This window comes from Salvelinus sp. IW2-2015, linkage group LG1 (assembly GCF_002910315.2).
Source record: "Salvelinus sp. IW2-2015 linkage group LG1, ASM291031v2, whole genome shotgun sequence".
Taxonomy (NCBI): domain Eukaryota; kingdom Metazoa; phylum Chordata; class Actinopteri; order Salmoniformes; family Salmonidae; genus Salvelinus; species Salvelinus sp. IW2-2015.
In genome coordinates, this window is record NC_036838.1 from 22,184,671 (window position 1) to 22,205,270 (window position 20,600).

At 41.6% G+C, this 20,600-nt stretch overlaps 1 protein-coding gene across 1 annotated transcript in view; it reads right to left on the reverse strand.

Annotated features, from left to right (window-relative positions):
- Positions 1 to 20,600, reverse strand: part of slc2a9l2 (solute carrier family 2 member 9, like 2) — a 265,165-nt gene that overhangs the window by 192,079 nt on the left and 52,486 nt on the right. Inside the window, exon 5 of the mRNA XM_023985678.2 lies at positions 20,161 to 20,306. Within this exon, the coding sequence (XP_023841446.1) occupies positions 20,161 to 20,306 (146 nt within the window). The remainder of the gene's footprint in view (positions 1 to 20,160; positions 20,307 to 20,600) is intronic.

Below are 20,600 nucleotides of genomic sequence, written 5' to 3' on the forward strand. Positions count from 1 at the left end.
AGATACAGTAAATACATAGTAATCAACTTGGATTGGGAGAGGCGTTTTGGATTGGCCCTTGGTGAGGATTACTAAAGCAGCAAAAGTAAAGTAGTTAAACAACTAAATCACTACTGAGCTGTCTACTTTTGTTCTTGCAACGGTGGCGGATGGCTGGGAAAATCATGAAAAGGCAAAGCTCAATTATGTTTAACAGGATTGCTGTAGTACGTCGGAAATATAGTCACCTACAGTATGCTCATTAGGCCTAGTTGGTGATTTGATGGCCTATGCAGTTAGATTACTCATCTCTGCTGTGCAGCCTGGTAATTCACAGCACTAATTAAAAATACTCCCACATGGTTCCTTTTTTATAGATGAGGAAAKGTAGCTATCTTTAAAGCTACAATCTGCGATGTGTTTTTCAGCAAACTGTTAAAGATTGTTAAACTAAGCTCATGAACTCAGCTGAACTCAAGAATCAATTGGTGTATGTCTACATCAACAATTTAAAATGACCATTGAAACAACTTCCAAATCCCAGATTGCTACATCCATTTTTTTTTTTTACTTTTAAATGAATGATATATATTAACTGATTCTTGAAGAATATAACTTGTAAATGCCTCATGAGCTTATTTCAACTGTCATACCCCATCAGAATGTTTTACTCCTTTGCTTGTAACACAATTGTTAAGCCTCAAATACAGCTTCAAACACGGTATAGCCTCAAAACATGGAAAAAGCTATTATTTTGATATCATGGATGGTCAGTCCTCTGGCCCCATCCATCAGCTGTTTACCAAAACAGTGTTAAAGAGCAGTGGGGTTTCCGCTTTGTTATTGTTTGAACTGCAAATAGCCCCTTTAAGGTATAAGATACTCATTTATTGAATGAATCGCTCTTTTTCTCAATTCAAAAATCACACTTATATTGCAACTTAATTAATGAGTGGAGGAGGATCAGCTTCATTTTATTGATTTAAAGCGGCAATCAGCAGTTGAAACCATAAGAACGCGTACTCCCGCCCGTTTCAGTAAAAAGCTGAGGGATGGGATTGGAGAAATATAACCACTCTCAAATTCATAGGCGGCGCTATGGATGCAAGGAATGACCATCCATGATAAAAAGTATAGTTTTAACCATGTTTTGAGGCGATATAGTGTTTGTTTACATTTACTTTGTTTAMAAACACTGGAGTAAAACAAGCTTATAATTTGGGTTCTGATGGGGTAAGACAGTTGAACTAATAAACTCATGAGGTATTTCAAAGTTAWATTCTTAATGAATCAATGGGTACATATAATTCATTCATAAATCCAAAAATGGATGTAGCAACTGCAGATTGCCCCTTTAACCCAGATAGTCCACACAATGAATCATAAGGAGAGCTAGCCGACACCGACATATTGTACCATCAAACAATATTCTGTCAAGCCGACTAACAAGTGGGTCACAATCTAGAGACCATATTAACCTCGCAGATTTGAAAAATAAATAACAGGGCAGGGATATGCATAAATTAAGACTGTTGAATGACCCCGTTGCATGGACAGATGCATTATATAATATAGCTATTCATCTATACACCTAGAACAGTACTAAGCTGGTTGTTTAGTGTAAAACCCTCATTGTAACCTCATATGCCTCTCTAAAACTAAATATGCTAGGTCTACATATTTTCCACGACCAAAATGTATATAGCTACGTTACTAAAAATACATGAGACCAGCCTTTCAGTCTGTAGCAAGGTTAGGGAAGTGTTGGATTGGGTCAGATGTGGTCCTACGATGTGGTTCTCTAATGGGGCCAGGCATGCTTGCTCACCTGAAGGAGATAAGGTTCTGTTATTGACTGCAAGAGAGCTTACCGATCTGTGTTAGGTCCCTTATGGGTCATTAAAAGCTAACAGATGTAGGATCTTAATTTGAGCCAGTTTGCTACAGCAGGAAAATAATCCTGCAGCAACAGGAAATGTGAATTATTATATGGATTATAATTAGTGGACATGTGGAGGGGTTGATACATTTTTCGTAAGGGAACAAATCAAGTCTGAAATTGTAAAAGTGGAAATTACAAACTTCAGAAGTCTTTTTAAACCTCAAATACACTACACGTTTTGCATTTTCCTGCAACAGGGTGATCAAATTAAGATCCTAGATCTGTAGGTAATAGCATGGAAAATACATTCAATCTTGTTATTTCTCTTTAATCAACTTCCTTTATACAGTATGTTCATGTCCCTAGAATATGGCCTTTTAGAAAAGCACTTTATGTTCAAGGCAGCAGAAACCTGTTTTGTTTTTCTCTGTGTGCTGGCCTCTTATGTAATAAACCAGGAATGGATGTGGAGAATGGACGGTCAGTCTCCTTCATATTGATGTAATGCAGTCCAGATGTAACATTCAGGGACACTGGGATTTCGCTGGCTGCTCAAATGTTCCAATGACATCTGTCCTCTAAACCAGAATGCCAAAACCTTCAAGCACACACACTATCCACATGTCAACACAAACTTACACGGACGAGGCAACACATGCCAAGAYATAGTAATTTCACTTTCAAGATATAGTAATTTCACTTTCAAACACTTAAAAATAGCCTGTGAGCCATGTTCAGTGTGTGGGCTAATAGGGATATAGCTTTAACTGGAGCAAATCAACTGAGCCACCGGCTGTGGSTCCCTCCTGGGKCCTGATCCCATCTCCACATGGGAGCCCCTGATAATACACACTTCAGTTTGGAAATTAGGCCACTGACCTGGATCGTTACTCATTTAAACAAAACAAAACTATAGTACCAGGCCCAAAGGGGATTCATTTGGCTGAGGCTGGGGAGAAAARAAACTCAAAACTCAGTATACATGATAGATGAGTGCAATGGAAAATCTATATTCGAAGTGGCTTTTTCTTGCCGGCAACTCTTTATCTCTAGTGAGAATGTGGATGCCGTCTCATTACAGAGGAGGATACAGATCTCCGGTGCCTGAGGGTTGGATGAACAGATCAGAAGTTTTGTGCAGCCTTCTGCCAGTTTCTCATGGCAGGATAGAACCCAAAACAGGAAATAGGTAGAAGAGTTGGTCAGTAAATGTCTGTTTGAGGCATGGACCACATCAGTGATGCTCTAATCAAAACAATATAAACAAAATACGCTCTTGTGCATTGGGGTTGTGTCGCAGAGCATCATGGGAGTTGTTGAATTGATTTGATGACGTGGTTATGAAACGCACGAGACATACTCAATCTTTTGTTAAGTCTGCACCTACAGGAACTATTCTATCCGGAAGAAGTTTGGTTTTACAAGTTTAAAACTGTTATTTTCTGGGGTACAGTCTCGGTTAAGTTTAACACAGTGAATTGCTAGCATAGGCAAGTGCATAGTCGAGCTAGCTAGCTAAGAAAGAGTTAGCATCGTCATGGACGTCAGCAAATTACTCGAGACAGAGGTCTGAGGAAAAACATGATTAAAAGGAGTAATATACAGTGAGTAAAGGAAAGGACATTTATTCAACTGTGAAAATGAACTTTGGAATAAAAAACTGCTAAATGGGCGAACTTGAGGATGAAACGTCAGTGAGTGAAGTGAATGAAAATCACGTGACCGAGGAAAATATTGCCATGGCAGAACAGAACGTTGCCGKGGTTGAGGACAATATTGAAGTAAATGACAACCAGGAGCCTTTTGAGAAACGGAATAGGTCTGGAAGTGTTGGAAACATTGGACAGTTTGATGAAAGTATAGAGCAGTGGAGCTCATATTCTGAACAGTTTGACTGTTTTGTTTTTGCAGGTGACATTGATGAGGACAAAAGTGTGGCTACATTTTTGGTGTAATGGGGTCAGGGACATTTGGTTTGCTGCGCAACCTGCTACAGCCAGACAGCCCAGGTAATAAGACATGGGGATAATGTGGGAATACTAAAAGGACACTTCACAAAAAAAACACTAGTTATTCTTTCAGTTGTCACTGAAAGAATCAGTGAAAATGTTTGCTGCTGCTCCGCCATTTCCTGGTTGCTAAAATACTAATAGTTTGCCTAATTTCAGTTTATGTGACAAAACAAGCTAGTGTAGAGAATCATTGTACCATCTAAACCGCAGTGAAATATCTTTTCCATAACCAAAAATATTGTATTTTCAGCTTAACTTTTGGTGTACAAAACTGAAAGTAAGAGACGCAAAAACGAAACTTCAAAATGGGAATCATAGAAATAGCGCACATAGAACAGATCTACCGCTTCTTAGATTTGCTTTCAACGAGAATGACAGATCTATAACTCACATTTCAGTGTAAATTGTGTCAGGTCGTCCCAAAAAGTTACATAGTGTATTACAGCTTCTAAGAAACTATTAGAGCACTGAGTTGAATGATGTTCTAAATGACACCATTAGAGACAGACTAGTATGTGGGCTACAAAGTGAAACTACACAAGAGCCTATTGACTTAAAGTAGTCAAATCGAATTAAAGAAAATTRACCTGCTTCGTAAACAACAGGTGTAAACCAACAGCGAAATGCTTACTTACGGGCCCTTCCTAACAATGCAGATCATTTTTTTGTTATTGAAATAATTGAACATTTAAAAAATAATAACACGAGGAATAAATACACAATGAGTAACGATTTTTTAAATTTTATTTCACCTTTATTTAACCAGGTAGGCTAGTTGAGAACAAGTTCTCATTTGCAACTGCGACCTGGCCAAGATAAAGCATAGCAGTGTGAACAGACAACAACACAGCGTTACACATGGAGTAAACAATAAACAAGTCAATAACATAGTAGGGAAAAAAATGGAAAAAAAGAGAATCTATATACAATGTGTGCAAAAGGCATGAGGAGGTAGGCAATAAATAGGCCATAGGAGCGAATAATTACAATTTAGCAGATTAACACTGGGGTGATAAATCATCAGATGATCATGTGCAAGTAGAGATACTGGTGTGCAAAAGAGCAGAAAAGTAAATAAATAAAAACAGTATGGGGATGAGGTAGGTAAATTGGGTGGGCTATATACCGATGGACTATGTACAGCTGCAGCGATYGGTTAGCTGCTCAGATAGCAGATGTTTAAAGTTGTTGAGGGAGATAAAAGTCTCCAACTTCAGAGATTTTTGCAATTCGTTCCAGTCGCAGGCAGCAGAGAACTGGAAGGAAAGGCGGCCAAATTAGGTTTTGGCTTTAGGGATGATCAGTGAGATACACCTGCTGGAGCGCGTGCTACGGGTGGGTGTTGCCATCGTGACCAGTGAACTGAGATAAGGCGGCGCTTTACCTAGCATAGCCTTGTAGATGACCTGGAGCCAGTGGGTCTGACGACGAACATGTAGCGAGGGCCAGCCGACTAGAGCATACAGGTCGCAGTGGTGGGTGGTATAAGGTGCTTTAGTAACAAAACGGATGGCACTGTGATAGCAAACTGGATAGCAGTTTGCTGAGTAGAGTATTGGAAGCTATTTTGTAGATGACATCGCCGAAGTCGAGGATCGGTAGGATAGTCAGTTTTACTAGGGTAAGTTTGGMGGCGTGAGTGAAGGAGGCTTTGTTGCGAAATAGAAAGCCGACTCTAGATTTGATTTTGGATTGGAGATGTTTGATATGAGTCTGGAAGGAGAGTTTGCAGTCTAGCCAGACACCTAGGTACTTATAGATGTCCACATATTCTAGGTCGGAACCGTCCAGGGTGGTGATGCTAGTCGGGCGTACGGGTGCAGGCAGCGAMCGGTTGAAAAGCATGCATTTGGTTTTACTAGCGTTTAAGAGCAGTTGGAGGCCACGGAAGGAGTGTTGTATGGCATTGAAGCTCGTTTGGAGGTTAGATAGCACAGTGTCCAAGGAAGGGCCAGAAGTATACAGAATGGTGTCGTCTGCGTAGAGGTGGATCAGGGAATCGCCCGCAGCAAGAGCAACATCCATTGACATATACAGAGAAAAGAGTCGGCCGAGAATTGAACCCTGTGGTACCCCCATAAGACTGCCAGAGGACCGGAACATGCCCTCTGATTTGACACACTGAACTCTGTCTGCGAAGTAGTTGGTGAACCAGGCAAGGCAGTCATTAGAAAAACCGAGGCTACTGAGTCTGCCGATAAGAATATGGTGATTGACAGAGTCGAAAGCCTTGGCCAGGTCGATGAAGACGGCTGCACAGTACTGTCTTTTATCGAGTGGCGGTTATGATATCGTTTAGTCCCTTGAGCGTGGCTGAGGTGCACCCGTGACGCGCTCGGAAACCGGATTGCCAGCGGAGAAGGTACGGTGGGATTCGAGATGGTCAGTGATCTGTTTGTTGACTTGGCTTTCGAAGACCTTAGATAGGCAGGGCAGGATGGATATAGGTCTGTAACAGTTTGCACAATAGATAACGATAACTTAGCTATATACACAGGTTACCAGTACCAAGTCTTATGGCTTAGGGGTAGAAGCTGTTCAGGCTCCTGTTGGTTCCAGACATGATGCATCTGTACATCTTCCCTTGCGGTAGCAGAGAGAACAGTCTATGACTTGGGTGGCTGGTCTTTGACAATCTTTAGGGCCTTCCTCCGACACCGCCTGGTATGAATGGCAGGGAGCTCCAGTGATGTAATGGGCCATACGCACTACCCTCTGTGGTGCCTTGCGGTCAGATGCCAACCAGTTACCATACCAAGCGGTGAAGCAGCCAGTCCAGATGCTCTCTATTGTGCAGCTGTAGAATTTTTTGAGAATCTGATGGCCAATGCCAAGTCTTTTCAGCATCTTGAGGAGAAAGAGACGTTGTTGTGCCCTCTTCACAACTGTGTTCGTGTGTGTGAACCATGTCAATTCCTTAGTGATGTGGACACCGAGGAACTTGAAACTCTCAACCAGCTCCACCACAGCCCCGTTGATGAAGATGGGGGCGTGCTCGGCCCTCTATTTCCTGTAGTCCACAAACAGCTCCTTTGTCTTGCTGACGTTGCAGAGGAAGGTGTCAAATCCCAGGGTCCTTAGCTTAGTGATGAGCTTTTGTCCAGATGGGAAAGGGCAGTGTGGCGTGCAATAGAGATTGCGTCATCTGTGGATCTGTTGAGGCAGTATGCGAATTGAAGTGGGCCCAGGTTGTCTGGGATGATGGTGTTGATGTAAGCCATGACCAGCCTTTCAAAGCATTTCATGAATACAGATTTGTGCTACAGGGCGATAGTCCTTCAGACAGGTTACTTTGGCGTTCTTGGGCACACCGACTATGGTGGTCTGCTTGCTACATGTATGTATTATAGACTGGATCAGGGAGAAGGTTGAAAATGTCAGTGAAGACAATATCGAGGCTACTTGGACGCTACTTGCAGCCTCTACACCATTTCTTGCCGTTTGGGGTTTTAGGCTGGGTTTCTGTACAGCACTTTGAGATATCAGCTGATGTACGAAGGGCTATATAAATACATTTTATTTGATTTAGTCAAGAACAAGGTACTGGAGCCTAACAGCATACCAGTCCTTTAGAAGGATGGTGGAATCAGGATATGTCGAGACTTTAAAGTCACAGATAAAGTCTGTATTGTCCGCTGAGCAGTATCCACTACCACACATTCGACAACCTTTTCACGGGCTTACCTGGGGGTCAAAATTGTTGCAAAATCCATCTCTACCAAGCCTACTTGCGGATGCATGTGGATAAAAAGTCAAAGGAGCTGCTGACTGTCGTGACACACAAGGAGCTCTTCAGGTATTGTGGTCTACCGTTTGAAATGCGCCAGCGATGTTGCAGAGAGCGATGGACCAGATTGTGAGAGGATTGCCAGGAGTACAATACTACCTAGATGACATCCTCGTTACTGGAAAAGATGAAGAGGACCTTATAGAGATTGAAGGACTACGGACTGCGTGTTTGTTAGGACAAATGTGCATTCCTCCAGTCATCAGTTGGATACCCTGGACACATCATCGATGCCACAGGCAGTCATGTCCCATATCATGCCTTCTGGTGAAGGGAAACCGATCGCTTTCACAACGAGGGGATTGAACGAACCATAAAAAAACTACGCAGATAGAAAAGGAAGCCCTAGGCATGGTGTTTGGAGTGTGTAGGTTTAACCGGTGTCTGTATGGGACTCGGAGGAAGTTGACCCTTCGTGCATAAGGGGTTCCCGAGTGGCACAGCTGTCTAAGGCACTGCATCTCAGTGCAAGAGGCATCACTACAATCCCTGGTTCAAATCCAGGCTGTACCACATCCGGCYGTGATTGGGAGTCCCATAGGGCGGCGCACAATTGACCCAGCGTCGTCCGGGTTTGGCCGGGATAGGCTGTCATTGTAAATAAGAATTTGCTCTTCACTGACTTGCCTAGTTAAATAAAWAAAWAWWWTAAAAATACAGATCATCGTCCGCTGACGAGCATCTTTGGACCACATACTGAGATTTTGTCACTTGATGCAAGCAAAWTGCAAAGGTGGGCTTTGATGTTGTCAGCACACACCTATTGCATCACAGATGGACTTTCCAGGTTACCACTACCTGTGGTTAAACCAGACTCATGCCAAGTGGACATCTACTTCAGACGAAAGGGGAAAACATACCAGTCACTTCAACACAAGTGAAACAACCTGGTGTTATCTAAAGTGAGGTAAAGCCACAGGAGATGCTTGGGAACCTTTCCAGGAGAACTGAGCTGTCGGTACAGTCTGGTTGTCTGCTGTGGGGGAGGACAGTTATCATTCTGCCGTCGCTGAGGAAACCAGTGTTGCAACAGCTACACCCAGGTCACTGTGGAATGGTTTGCATTAAGAAAATCGCACAAAAGCTACTTCTGGTAGCCTGGATTGGATGGAAGCATTAAGAAAAAAGCTACCAAACAAATCTGCATGTCAGAAGATTAGCAACATACCTCAACTTGCACCTCTTCATCCATGGATTGGCCGGAGGAGGCGTGGTCGTGGATGTTTATTGTGGTCGTGGATGCTCATAGCAATCGGTCAGAGGTTACCATCATGTGGTCTACTACTGCAGAGAAAACCATCAAGAAGCTTGGTTTAGTCGGTTTGGATCATCACTCCAACTCGTTAGCGACAACGTACCGAAGCTGGAGTTCCAAGAAATGGACACGTTCCTACAGGTGAAATGTATACAGCACATCAGGACAGAACCATGTCATCCATCGAACAACAGGCGGGCAGAGAGGTTCGTACAAAAGCATCTTGGCGTCAATGGACACTGTACCAACGCTTGAACAGCTTCCTGCTATTCTACAAGAATGTGCCTCATGCAACCACCTGCATCGCTATTCTCATGCAACCACCTGCATCGCTATTCTCATGCAACCACCTGCATCGCTATTCTCATGCAACCACCTGCATCGCTATTCATGAAGAGAGAGCTACACTCAAGATTCAACCTAATCAAACCTCCGAATGCAAAGGAGACCGTGTGACGTCAACAGGCGAGCCAAGTCAAATGTCGTGAACTGAGAGCAAAGGACAGAGCTTTCAAACCTGGAGAAATTGCCTTAACTAGGAACTACCTCAATGGACCAAAGTGGATTCCTGCTACAGTCATTGCTCAGACTGGTCCTGTGTCCTATACTGTCTAGACTCCAGTGGACCTCATCTGGAAAAGGCACGCAGATCAGTTACTGTTGAGTAAAGCAACCCGGACATAACCACCGACTGTAAGTGGTCCAGAAATGTTACTGCGTGTCACCCTGACACGGCAGTCGTCACCTAGGGGCTCACAGACACGTTCTCAGGACACTGCCTACACCTGTGTCAACGCAACAGTCTAAAGACATTGTTATTGAGAGTCAGGTTGACCGACGTTTCCCTACGAGAGATAGGCGGACACCAAGACACTTGCACTTGTAGAACAGTTACTGTTGATCATAATGGGGGACATTTAAATAGGTGGGGAGGAGATGTTGTGTATTGGGGTTGTGCCGCAGAGCATCATGGGAGTTGTGTGTGTTGAGTTCAGCACATTCAGACACAGTAAATGGTTGAATTGATTCCGGTCTTCCATCTCATCATTATTGAATTGTTAAAGACGTGATTACGAAACCCATGAGACATAACATATATGTCGTAACAGATAACTCACAATTCTTTTAAACCGCAAGGTAATTCAATGGGATACATACACCTAGCCATATCAAATTGGCCAACTGAGTGACCAATCAAGTCTCTCATACATCACAAGAGGTGGGATTTAATCAGATAGCGATTAAATGACGGGCTCTGCATYCATTACCTCCATTCTACTGAGACTTTTATAACAATAAGTTCCAATAATCTTACTCCAAGTAGGACTATTTTTATTTGAGGACACATGACCTGTTAGCATCCACAGTATTCACAAAGTTGTGGCCGTGGCTTTACATGTCAACAGTACAGGGCCTACTGCTGGTAAGAGTACCCATCAGCTACAATATCTGTTCATATGTATAGTACAACATCTTGAGGGCATTATAGTTCATTGGAGAATATTTATGGAGCTTGTGTTGAGCTTTTGGTCTGTGGTAAGCTTTTGGTCCAGGGAAGCTTAAACTAGCTAGAGGCTGCTCAAACTATCAGAATAACAAATGTGTTGAGGTAATCTCCAAAGACCCAGGGACAGTGCATCTATTTAAACCGTGTTTCTTCCCTTGAGTTTCTACGGCAAATAAAGAGCGCCTCCCAAACTAAATCAATTTCTGTGAGATAAAACTCACCCAGGAGTGCCGTTTGTAGCTCCAAGAAACCCACTGACCCCCTTCCTCAAACCCCCATCAGAGGAGAAACGGATGACTTTTTTACCAATGTGTCCAGGATCTCACTGTTTCTAATGCTACAAGGGGAGATTCCCTGGGGTAGAGAGAAAACCCATCATCACACCATCACCCCTTGCTGTAACAAATGTCAAACATTTTTGTCAATCTATTTCTTGCCCTTCTCCTGTAGGAGAAGAAATTGACAGTTGACTCAAGATAGCAAAGTCATATTTTTCCCTATTGAGGTGAATCCTGCAGTTATATTAACCTTGTACAACCATAWGGGATGTAGAGCCCTGGGAGAGAGATTCATGTCATTTCGTGATTCTTCATCTATTCCAGGGGAACATGTATGTACAAATCTTTATTCCAGCCCAGTACTAAGACACCCGTCATTCATTACAGAAACCATGAGAGCATACATTGAATCTCTTCTGAAGTCGCCCTTGTACCATATCGCTAGGAGAGAAAATGACTGTCTGCCCGGTCATCTCCACTCCAGTCAAAACAATGCGTAGTCATAACTCTCGTCTGCCATAATATCACCCCAGCAAATGTACAACAACTGAATAATTAAACAAGCAATTAAAACTGCTAATGGCGTTACATTCGATTAGCAAGTACTGTATACCCATCCCTCGTGTGTGTGTGTGTGTGTGTGTGTGTGTGTGTGTGTGTGTGTGTGTGTGTCAAGTAGAAACGAACCTCAATTAAGGCTCGTTATTTCTATTGCAATTAGAGTTGCAACTACAGTCCTGCAATCATTTGCACTAGCTAGAGACCGTCGATATCCCTCTCCTCTCCCCTCTCTTTAGACTGTGTCCCATCTCTCTCTACTTTTCTCTCTCTGCAATCAACCTGTGTTCATCTCAGAACAACGGTAGATGTTTGAGCTCCCTCTGCTCCTGCTGTTTGTGGCAGGATGTGCCTTGTGGGATCAGCTCCCATCACTCAACATTATCTTTATTATRTTATTAATAATAATAGAATTATATTATATTTATTGGTCTCTACGGAGTTCGGTAAATTAGCTTTTAGTTTTCTTGCACCTTATGTGGAACGATTTTCAACACCTTCTAAAATGTGATGTTTTGGTGCCTCTAGGGCAATTCAGAAAGCTAATTGAGGACCTTATTATTGATTCATGTGTTTGCTTTTATGACCATGTTTTTCGGTTAAATAAATAAATCTGTGTTCACCCGTTTTCTCATAGGGTAGATTCAGTTTGAGGGAGGAAGGGAACAGCGGCTCGGAATCTAAACCCCCCAGGTATTCATTCACAAGCACACACACGCTCKAAATGTACACACATTCATACACACACACTATACAGATGTAGACATACTGTGATTTCGATGGCTACTCAAATGCCTTCTAAACCCTGAATGCCGAAACCTTAAAGGGCCAGTGCAGTCAAAAACGTGTTTTCCCTGTGTTTTATATACTGTATATTTACACACTTTGAGGTTGAAATAATACTGTGAAATCGTGAAAAATTATGATAATGCCCTTTTAGTGTAAGAGCTGTTTGAAAAGACCTGAAATTTCAGCCTGTTTTGGTGGGATGGAGTTTTGGCCAGCCTGGKAACATCACCAGACTASTCCCGGACAGTCCWAGCAAAATTCYTGCTTGAGAAATTGCTATTACTCAACTCAGCAAATTGGATGCAGTCTATCACAGTGCCATCCGCTTCGTCACCAAAGCCCCATATACTACCCATCATTGCGACCTGTATGCTCTCGTTGGCTGGTCCTCGCTACATATTCGTCGCCAAACCCACTTGCTCCAGGTCATCTATAAGTCTTTGCTAGGTAAAGCTCCGCCTTATCTCAGCTCACTGGTCACCATAGCAACACCCACCCGTAGCACATGCTCAAGCAGGTATACTTCTTCCCTGGTCATCCCCAAAGCCAACACCTGCTTAGGCYGCCTTTCCTTCCAGTTCTCTGCTGCCAATGACTGGAACGAATTGCAAAAATCACTGAAKTTGGARACTTATATCTCCCTCACTAACTTCAAGCATCGGCTGTCAGAGCAACTTACCGATCGCTGCAGCTTAACACAGCCCATCTGTAAATARCCCATCCAACCAACTACCTACCTCATCCCCATATTTGTTTTTGTTTTTTCTGCTCTTTTGCACACCAGTATTTCTACTTGCACATCCTCATCTGCACATCTATCACTCCAGTGTTAATTGCTAAATCGTAATTACTTCGCCACTATGGCCCATTTATTGCCCTACCTCCTTACTTCATTTGCACACACTGTACACAGATTTWCTATTGTGTTATTGACTGTACGTTTGTTTATYCCATGTGTAACTCTGTGTTGTTGTTTTTGTCGCACTGCTTTGCTTTATCTTGGCCAGGTCGCAGTTGTAAATGTGAACTTGTTCTCAACTGGCCTACCTGGTTAAATAACGGTGAAATAAAAAATAAAAATAAATAGCTAAAAAGCATTTTTTCAAGGTTTTTGACTATTTTCAATCAAAACTTAATTGTTACCCAGAAATTATTTGATATTGAGATAAAGATCTCTGCATTGGACCTTTGAAGCACCCACACACACAGTAACCACATTGAGCACACCTAAGCACATACATTTAACACATGCATACAGGCATTCACTTTATTATTCATGCAGACACACATGCACTGAGCTACATTTCCCTTGAGAGGCAATTCCTAGCAGCTATGGCATCCCTATATTTCAGGATCGCAACATCGATAGCAGATCACACTAGCGATATACACTGAGTATTCAAAACATGAACTKCTCTTTTCATGACAGACTGACCAGGTGAATCCAAGTGAAAGGTATGATCCCTTATTGATGTCACTTGATAAATCCACTTAAAATCAGTGGAGATGAAGGGGAGGAGAAAGGTTTGAGATAATTGAGACATGGACTGTGTGCCATTCAGCAAGACAAAAGATTTAAGTGCCTTTGAACGAGGTATGGTAGTAGTTGCCAGACGCACAAGTTTGCTGCTGGGTTTTTCACGATCAACAGTTTCACGTGTGTATCAAGAATGGTCCACCACCCAAAAGACATCCAGCCAACTTGTCCCAAMTGTGGGAACCAKTAGAGTCAACATGGGCCAGCATTCCTGTGATGATTTGATTTACTGTAAACGTTCCAGGCATGTGATGAACCTGTCTCTCTGAAGGGTATTCAATGAAATGCTTGTTTACAGTTGCTACGCTGAAATAAACACGTTTCCATGCTGGGAGAAGGTCAGTGAACAGACGTAAAGGTTACCGTGATAGTAATTTGTCAAAGCGTATAAGTGCACACAGAGAGAAAGTGACTTTAGAGGCTACCTCCCTTCAAAGGGGTCTCAAGGGACCATAAGCCTGGTATCTGAATATCTAATGAAAGCCATGTAGAAATGCTAACAAACAGGATGGAGTCAAAAATGACAAGAAGCAACGTTTTTGGCAAAGGATAAAAAAATCCTGTAGGACATTAACTGTGTTTTACAYATGCATGTAACTTTATTCATAAAGGTTGTCACAATGATGGAATGATGAATGAGATCAGCCAGTCCAAATTAAAATTTTAAAAAGTAATATCCGGCTTGCCAAGCGCTTTGCTTCACAACGCCTTTGATATATTAATGCCATAGCAGACTGAAAATGACCCAAGAAGAAAAGATTATATATATATATATATATACAGTTGAAGTCGGAAGTTTACATACACTTAGGTTGGAGTCATTAAAACTCGTTCTTCAACCACTCCACAAATTTCTTGTTAACAAACTAGTTTTGGCAAGTGAGTTAGGACATCTACTTTGTGCATAACAAGTAATTTTTCTAACAATTGTTTACAGACAGATTATTTCACTTACAATTCACTGTATCACAATTCCAGTGGGTCAGAAGTTTACATACACTAAGTTGACTGTGCCTTTAAACAGCTTGGAAAATTCCAGAAAATTATGTCCTGGCTTTAGAAGCTTCTGGTAGGCTAATTGACATCATTTGAGTCAATTGGAGGTGTAGCTGTGGATGTATTTCAAGGCCTACCTTCAAACTCAGTGCCTCTTTGCTTGATATCATGGGGAAATCAAAGAAAATCAGCCAAGACCTCCACAAGTCCGTGGCGTGAAAAACAGTGAAAATAAATGGTAGTCTGGTTCATCCTTGGGAGCAATTTCCAAACGCCTGAAGGTACCACGTTCATAMGTACAAACTATAGTATGCAAGTATGAACACCCTGGGACCACGCAGCCGTCATACCGCTCAGGAAGGAGACGCGTTCTGTCTCCTAGAGATGAACGTACTTTGGTGTGAAAAGTGCATATCACTCCCAGAACAACAGCAAAAGACCTTGTGAAGATGCTGGAGGAAACAAGTACAAAAGTATCTATATCCACAGTAAAACGAGTCCTAAATCGACATAACCTGAAAGGCCGCTCAGCAAGGAAGAAGCCACTGCTCCAAAACTGGCATAAAAAAGCCAGACTATGGTTTGCAACTGCACATGGGGACAAAGTTTGTACTTTTTGGAGAAATGTACTCTGGTCTGATGAAACAAAAATAGAATCCCAACCATGAAGCACGGGGGTGGCAGCATCATGTTGTGGGGGTGCTTTGCTGCAGGAGGGACTGGCGCACTTCACAAAATAGATGGCATCATGAGGCAAGAAAATTATGTGGATATATTGAAGCAACATCTCAAGACATCAGTCAGGAAGTTAAAGCTTSGTTGCAAATGGGTCTTCCAAATGGACATTGACCCCAAGCATACTTCCAAAGTTGTGACAAAATGGCTTAAGGACAACAAAGTCAAGGTATTGGAGTGGCCATCACAAAGCCTTGACCTCMATCCTATAGAAAACGTATGGGCAGAACTTAAAAAGTGTGTGCGAGCAAGGAGGACTACCAACTTGACTCAGTTACACCAGCTCTGTCAGGAGGAATGGGCCAAAATTCACCCAACTTATTGTGGGAAGCTTGTGGAAGGCTACTCAAAACGTTTGACCCAAGTTAAACAATTTAAAGGCAATGCTACCAAATACTAATTGAGTGTATGTAAACTTCTGACCCACTGGGAATGTGATGAAAGCTAAAAACCTAAAATAAATCATTCTCTCTGCTATTATTCTGACATTTCATTCTTAAAATAAAGTGGTGATCCTAACTGACCTAAAACAGGGAATTTTTACTARGATTAAATGTCAGGAATTGTGAAAAACTGAGTTTAAATGTATTTGGCTAAGGTGTATGTAAACTTCCGACTTCAACTGTATATATATTTTTTTTAAAGATTATTCTTGCGTAATTGTCAGTCTATATATAGATACACACACACTACCGTTCAAAAGTTTGTGGTCACTTAGAAATGTCCATGTTACTGAAAGAAAAGTAATGTTTTTGTCAATTAAAATAACATCAAATTTATMAGAAATATAGTGTAAACATTGTTAATGTTGTAAATGACTATTGTAGCTGGAAAAAGCAGATTTTTTTATGGAATATCTACATAGGCGTACAGAGGMCCATTGTCAGCAACCATTACTTCTGTGTYCCAATGGCACGTTGTGTTAGCTAATCCAAGTTTATAATTTTAAAAGGCTTTTAGACATGAAAGTCAGTCAATCCAGGCTGTATCACATCCGGCCGTGATTGGGAGTCCCATAGGGCGGCACACAATTGGCCCAGCATCGTCCGGGTTTGGCCGGGGTAGCCCATCATTGTAAATAAAAATGTGTTCTTTAATGACTTGCCTAGTTAAATAAAGGTTAAATAAATTTCTAGAACTTTAAAAGTTTCCTCAAGTGCAGTCGCAAAAACTATCATGCGATATGATGAAATTGGCTCTCATGAGGACAGCCACAGGAAAGGAAGACCCAGAGTTACCTCTGCTGGAGAGGAGAAGTTAATTAGAGTTAACTGCACCTCAGATTGTAAAGCGTTTATTTGGGCTTCAGAGTCCAAGTAACAGACACATATCAACATCAACTGTTTAGAGGAGACTGGGTGAATCAGGCCTTCATGGTCAAATTGCTGCAAATAAATCACTACTAAATGTCACCAATAAGAAGAAGAGACTTCATTGGGCCAAGAAACACGAGCGATGGACATAAGAGCAATCTATCCGTTGGTCGGATGAGTCCAATTTTAAGATTTTTGGTTTCAACCGCCGTGTCTTYGTGAGACGCAGAGTAGGTGAACGGATGATCTCCGCATGTGTGGTTCCCACCGGAGGTGTGAGGGTGTGCTTTGCTGGTGACACTGTCTGTGATTTATTTAGAATTCAAGGTACACTTAACCAGTATGGCTACCAGAGCTTTCTGCAGCAATATGCCATCCCATCTGCTTTACTTTTAGWGGGACTATCCATTTGTTTTTCAACAGGACAACGACCCAAAACACACCTCCAGGCTGTGTAAGGGCTATTTGACAAAGAAGGAGAGTGATGGTACTGTATCAGATGACGTGCCCTCCACAATCACCCAACCTCAACCCAAATGAGATGGTTTGGGATGAGATGGACCGCAGAGTGAAGAAAAAAAGCAGCCAACAAGTGCTCACCATATGTGGGAACTCCTTCAAGACTGTTGGAAAAGTATTCCTCATGAAGCTGGTTAGTGTGCAAAGCTGTCATCACGCAAAGGGTAGCTACTTTGCTGAATCTGAAATATAAAATATATTTTGATTTGTTTAAATCTTTCTGGGTTATTACATGATTCCATGTGTGTTATTCTATTTTGTTTGTTTTTACTCCTGTCCTTCCTCTACCCTCAACCTCTCCCATCTATTTCTGATGTCATCCAGTTTGATTTCTATTTGCCATATCTTTCAAACTGTGCTCTTTCACAAAAGTTCTTAACCTATGTATGTTTTACGGRCACAGTATGTTTTACATAAGTTATCTTGCGGTTATTAGTCTCAACCTTCAGCTCCAATCAAACCCTCCCATGTATCTCAACACCATCCATATTGGATTTATATTTGCCATATATTTTTCAACTGCGCTGTGATGTTTCACAAAAGTTCTGAACCTTTCCATTCTCATTGTTTCTTCAATTGAAAATAAATATTTTTGCTAAAAGTATTAAAATATTATTGATCGATTGACTATGACTTTTCTGTTCACCCAGTAGTGTTATCTGCAGGGTTAGCTCCAGGTAAATATTGCAATTATTCAGCCATTCCTGGACCTGTGACCAAAAGCAAGCTACATACTGTATGGACAGGACCAAAACAAATGATTCTGTCTCTTCGCAGCAAGAACAATCTTGTTGGTACATTCTTGTTGGTACATTCTGGTCCAATCTACTGAAAGATACTTTAGGAAGCATGAGTTTTTACTCACCGATGTAACAACACAGTGTGGTCAAAAACKTAGTTATAGTCAAGATCTGGTTAGCAATAAGTACAAACATAGTTCTGTTTTTGGGTTATTACATTTTTATTTCCGGATAACTTCTGAACAAACCACAATTAACTATTTCTCAACGTCATATGAAGGATCTACTCTGTGCTACTGAGTACGTATGCTAACTCGGTACCTAGCTCAAGCTCGCTAACATTAGCCACACCTCATGCTATTCRAGGACTTTGCGGCTGTGTTATCTAGTGGGAACAGCAGGCTCTGGTGCTTTCTTTCTGGGGGCTTAAAACGAAAGACAAAATCATACCTGTAGTTACTCGTCTGTTCTTTTTGTTTTATCAACTTTCAGTAGGTTCTCTGTGAAGTAGGCTACGGGAGTTTTGTAACGTTTTCCACCTTGGCTTAGTGCTAGTGTGCTAGCTGACTGACATCTGGAATCTATTTATTTTGGATTTCAGGCCCGGTGAATTGCCCGAACACCCATCGCTTTGATAGCCAACTCAGGCTGCACTCTTAAAAGTTTTACCATCGGATTGGCCCCAACCATCAGTCTGTAAATCTCTGCTCTCTCTTTGCTTTTAATCTGCGGTTATATTTTTGTTGTGTTATTTGTGTTCTAGCTAGTCTCCAGTAGTTGGGCTCTAGCTTTCCGACCATAACCGTGGTGGTTGGTTAGGCTGGCTAGGCTAATAGATAGTTGGCTAAATAGCTAGCTTTAGCTGGCTAGCTAGCTTGCTGGTTAAGATAACTGCATATACAGTAGTTAACATTTTTTGATAACTGGTTCGATGACGTTATGTATTTCCAAAACGTTGGTTTACTTTAATTGCAACTGGCTGAATCATTCAGTGCTAACGTAATGTTAGCAGGCTAGTAGTGCTAACGTTAGCAGGCTAATTGGCTAACAACCTTGTAAGTTGATTTGTAACAATAAATTCATAAAGTATTTGCTTGTAAGTTGGCTAAAAATGTAATTGAAACCAGTAGTCATGAGTGCAAACGATTTGGTTAAGTTTGAACTTATACGTTTGAAGTTTTTTCTGTTGGAGTTTACAGTATAGGGAATATGCCATATTACATCACACTCCGGAAAAACATTTTCCGACATGACTTGGGCCTTCTGATCAGGTCTATGTAATAACTCCAAAAATAGAAAAGTGAAGTGTAACTTTGCACTGGGACTTTTTATGCGTATACTAATGCAGCTCAGATAAARTGGGGTGTTTCACCTGCCGCACTCTTTGATACTGGAAGAGAGTAAAGGGGAAAAAAGGATCCAGACATTTACTGTATTTATACCACACAGGAGAAATTAGCCAGATAGAAGGACAGAAAATCACAAGCAAATAGCCAGATAGAAAGCAACACAAGGGAATGGCTTGTGCAACTGAGAAGTGCAAGCTGTCATTAGCCATGGCCATTATCAGTACAATATTTTGGGTTGTAAGACACTCTGTTGTGCAATCCTACAGATAACCCGGCAGAATTTGGCAGATTAGTATTTCCTTGGGGCAAAGTTACTCATATTCATTTTAAATGCAGYGAAGGAGAGAATCACATTAGTGAATCAGGGTTGACTGAGAACTGTTGAGTGGGAGCGGAACATTTTACACCTATCTTCAAAACGTGGATTGGAAATATGATGAAGTACATGATCGGACTGCCGACTAGGGTATAACAAATTATGTCAAATACTCACAAATAATGAGCTGTCCTTTATTAAGCTTGACCGAGATGCAGGCTGGACATTTGTGTCTATTCCATTGATTTCATTGTACAGGGCAAGCTAAATCAAGTGAATCTCTCAAGTATTTGAAAGTAGAACTATTTTACGTACGTATTTCACACAGGTCTGCTGGGCTGGAGTGTCACTGGCCAAGGTAGGGTAAATRTGGTTGGGGAGGCTTACTAATTTGACTAGCCACATCCTGACATGAAATAATAACGCATACATGATGTAGAGATAAAACATGAGATTTGCCATGACAGTTCAAGTTTTGCTCTCATATCTCAAAGTTTGGATTTGACACTCACTAAACTCTTCAGTACGGTATCCACATCAGGACAGAATCACAATTACCGTCCTAATATGAGCACTGTATTGTGGAATCCGTCACCAACAGTACTAACCTGGCCCAGAAGTTCAGGAAGTCCCAGGACTTGTCCAGTGAACACCCCCAGACAGATGAGGATGGAGTTGAATTGGCCAATGGAGCCTCTCATGTGTCTGGGGGATATCTCGCCCAGATACATGGGCAGGGCACTGAGAGCAATACCTGGAAACACAAGCCAACAAGTACAACATCGATGGATATTAAGTTCAATATGGACTGCATATGATTTACTCTTTAAAAGTGATCAATTGTTGTGGGWTGAAAACCTCACCGTGTAAACACGCCTGAATAGTAAAAATACAAAACTGTCCGAGTCATTTAGCCATGCTGTATATACAAAACATCCTTCACATGAATTTCAATGGAATCTCAAAGTAAAAATTMTTTGAAATCAAGTGTAGATCAAAGATTATGTGTGGTTTCACAATGCCCATGAGAGGAATGCAGTGTTTTCAG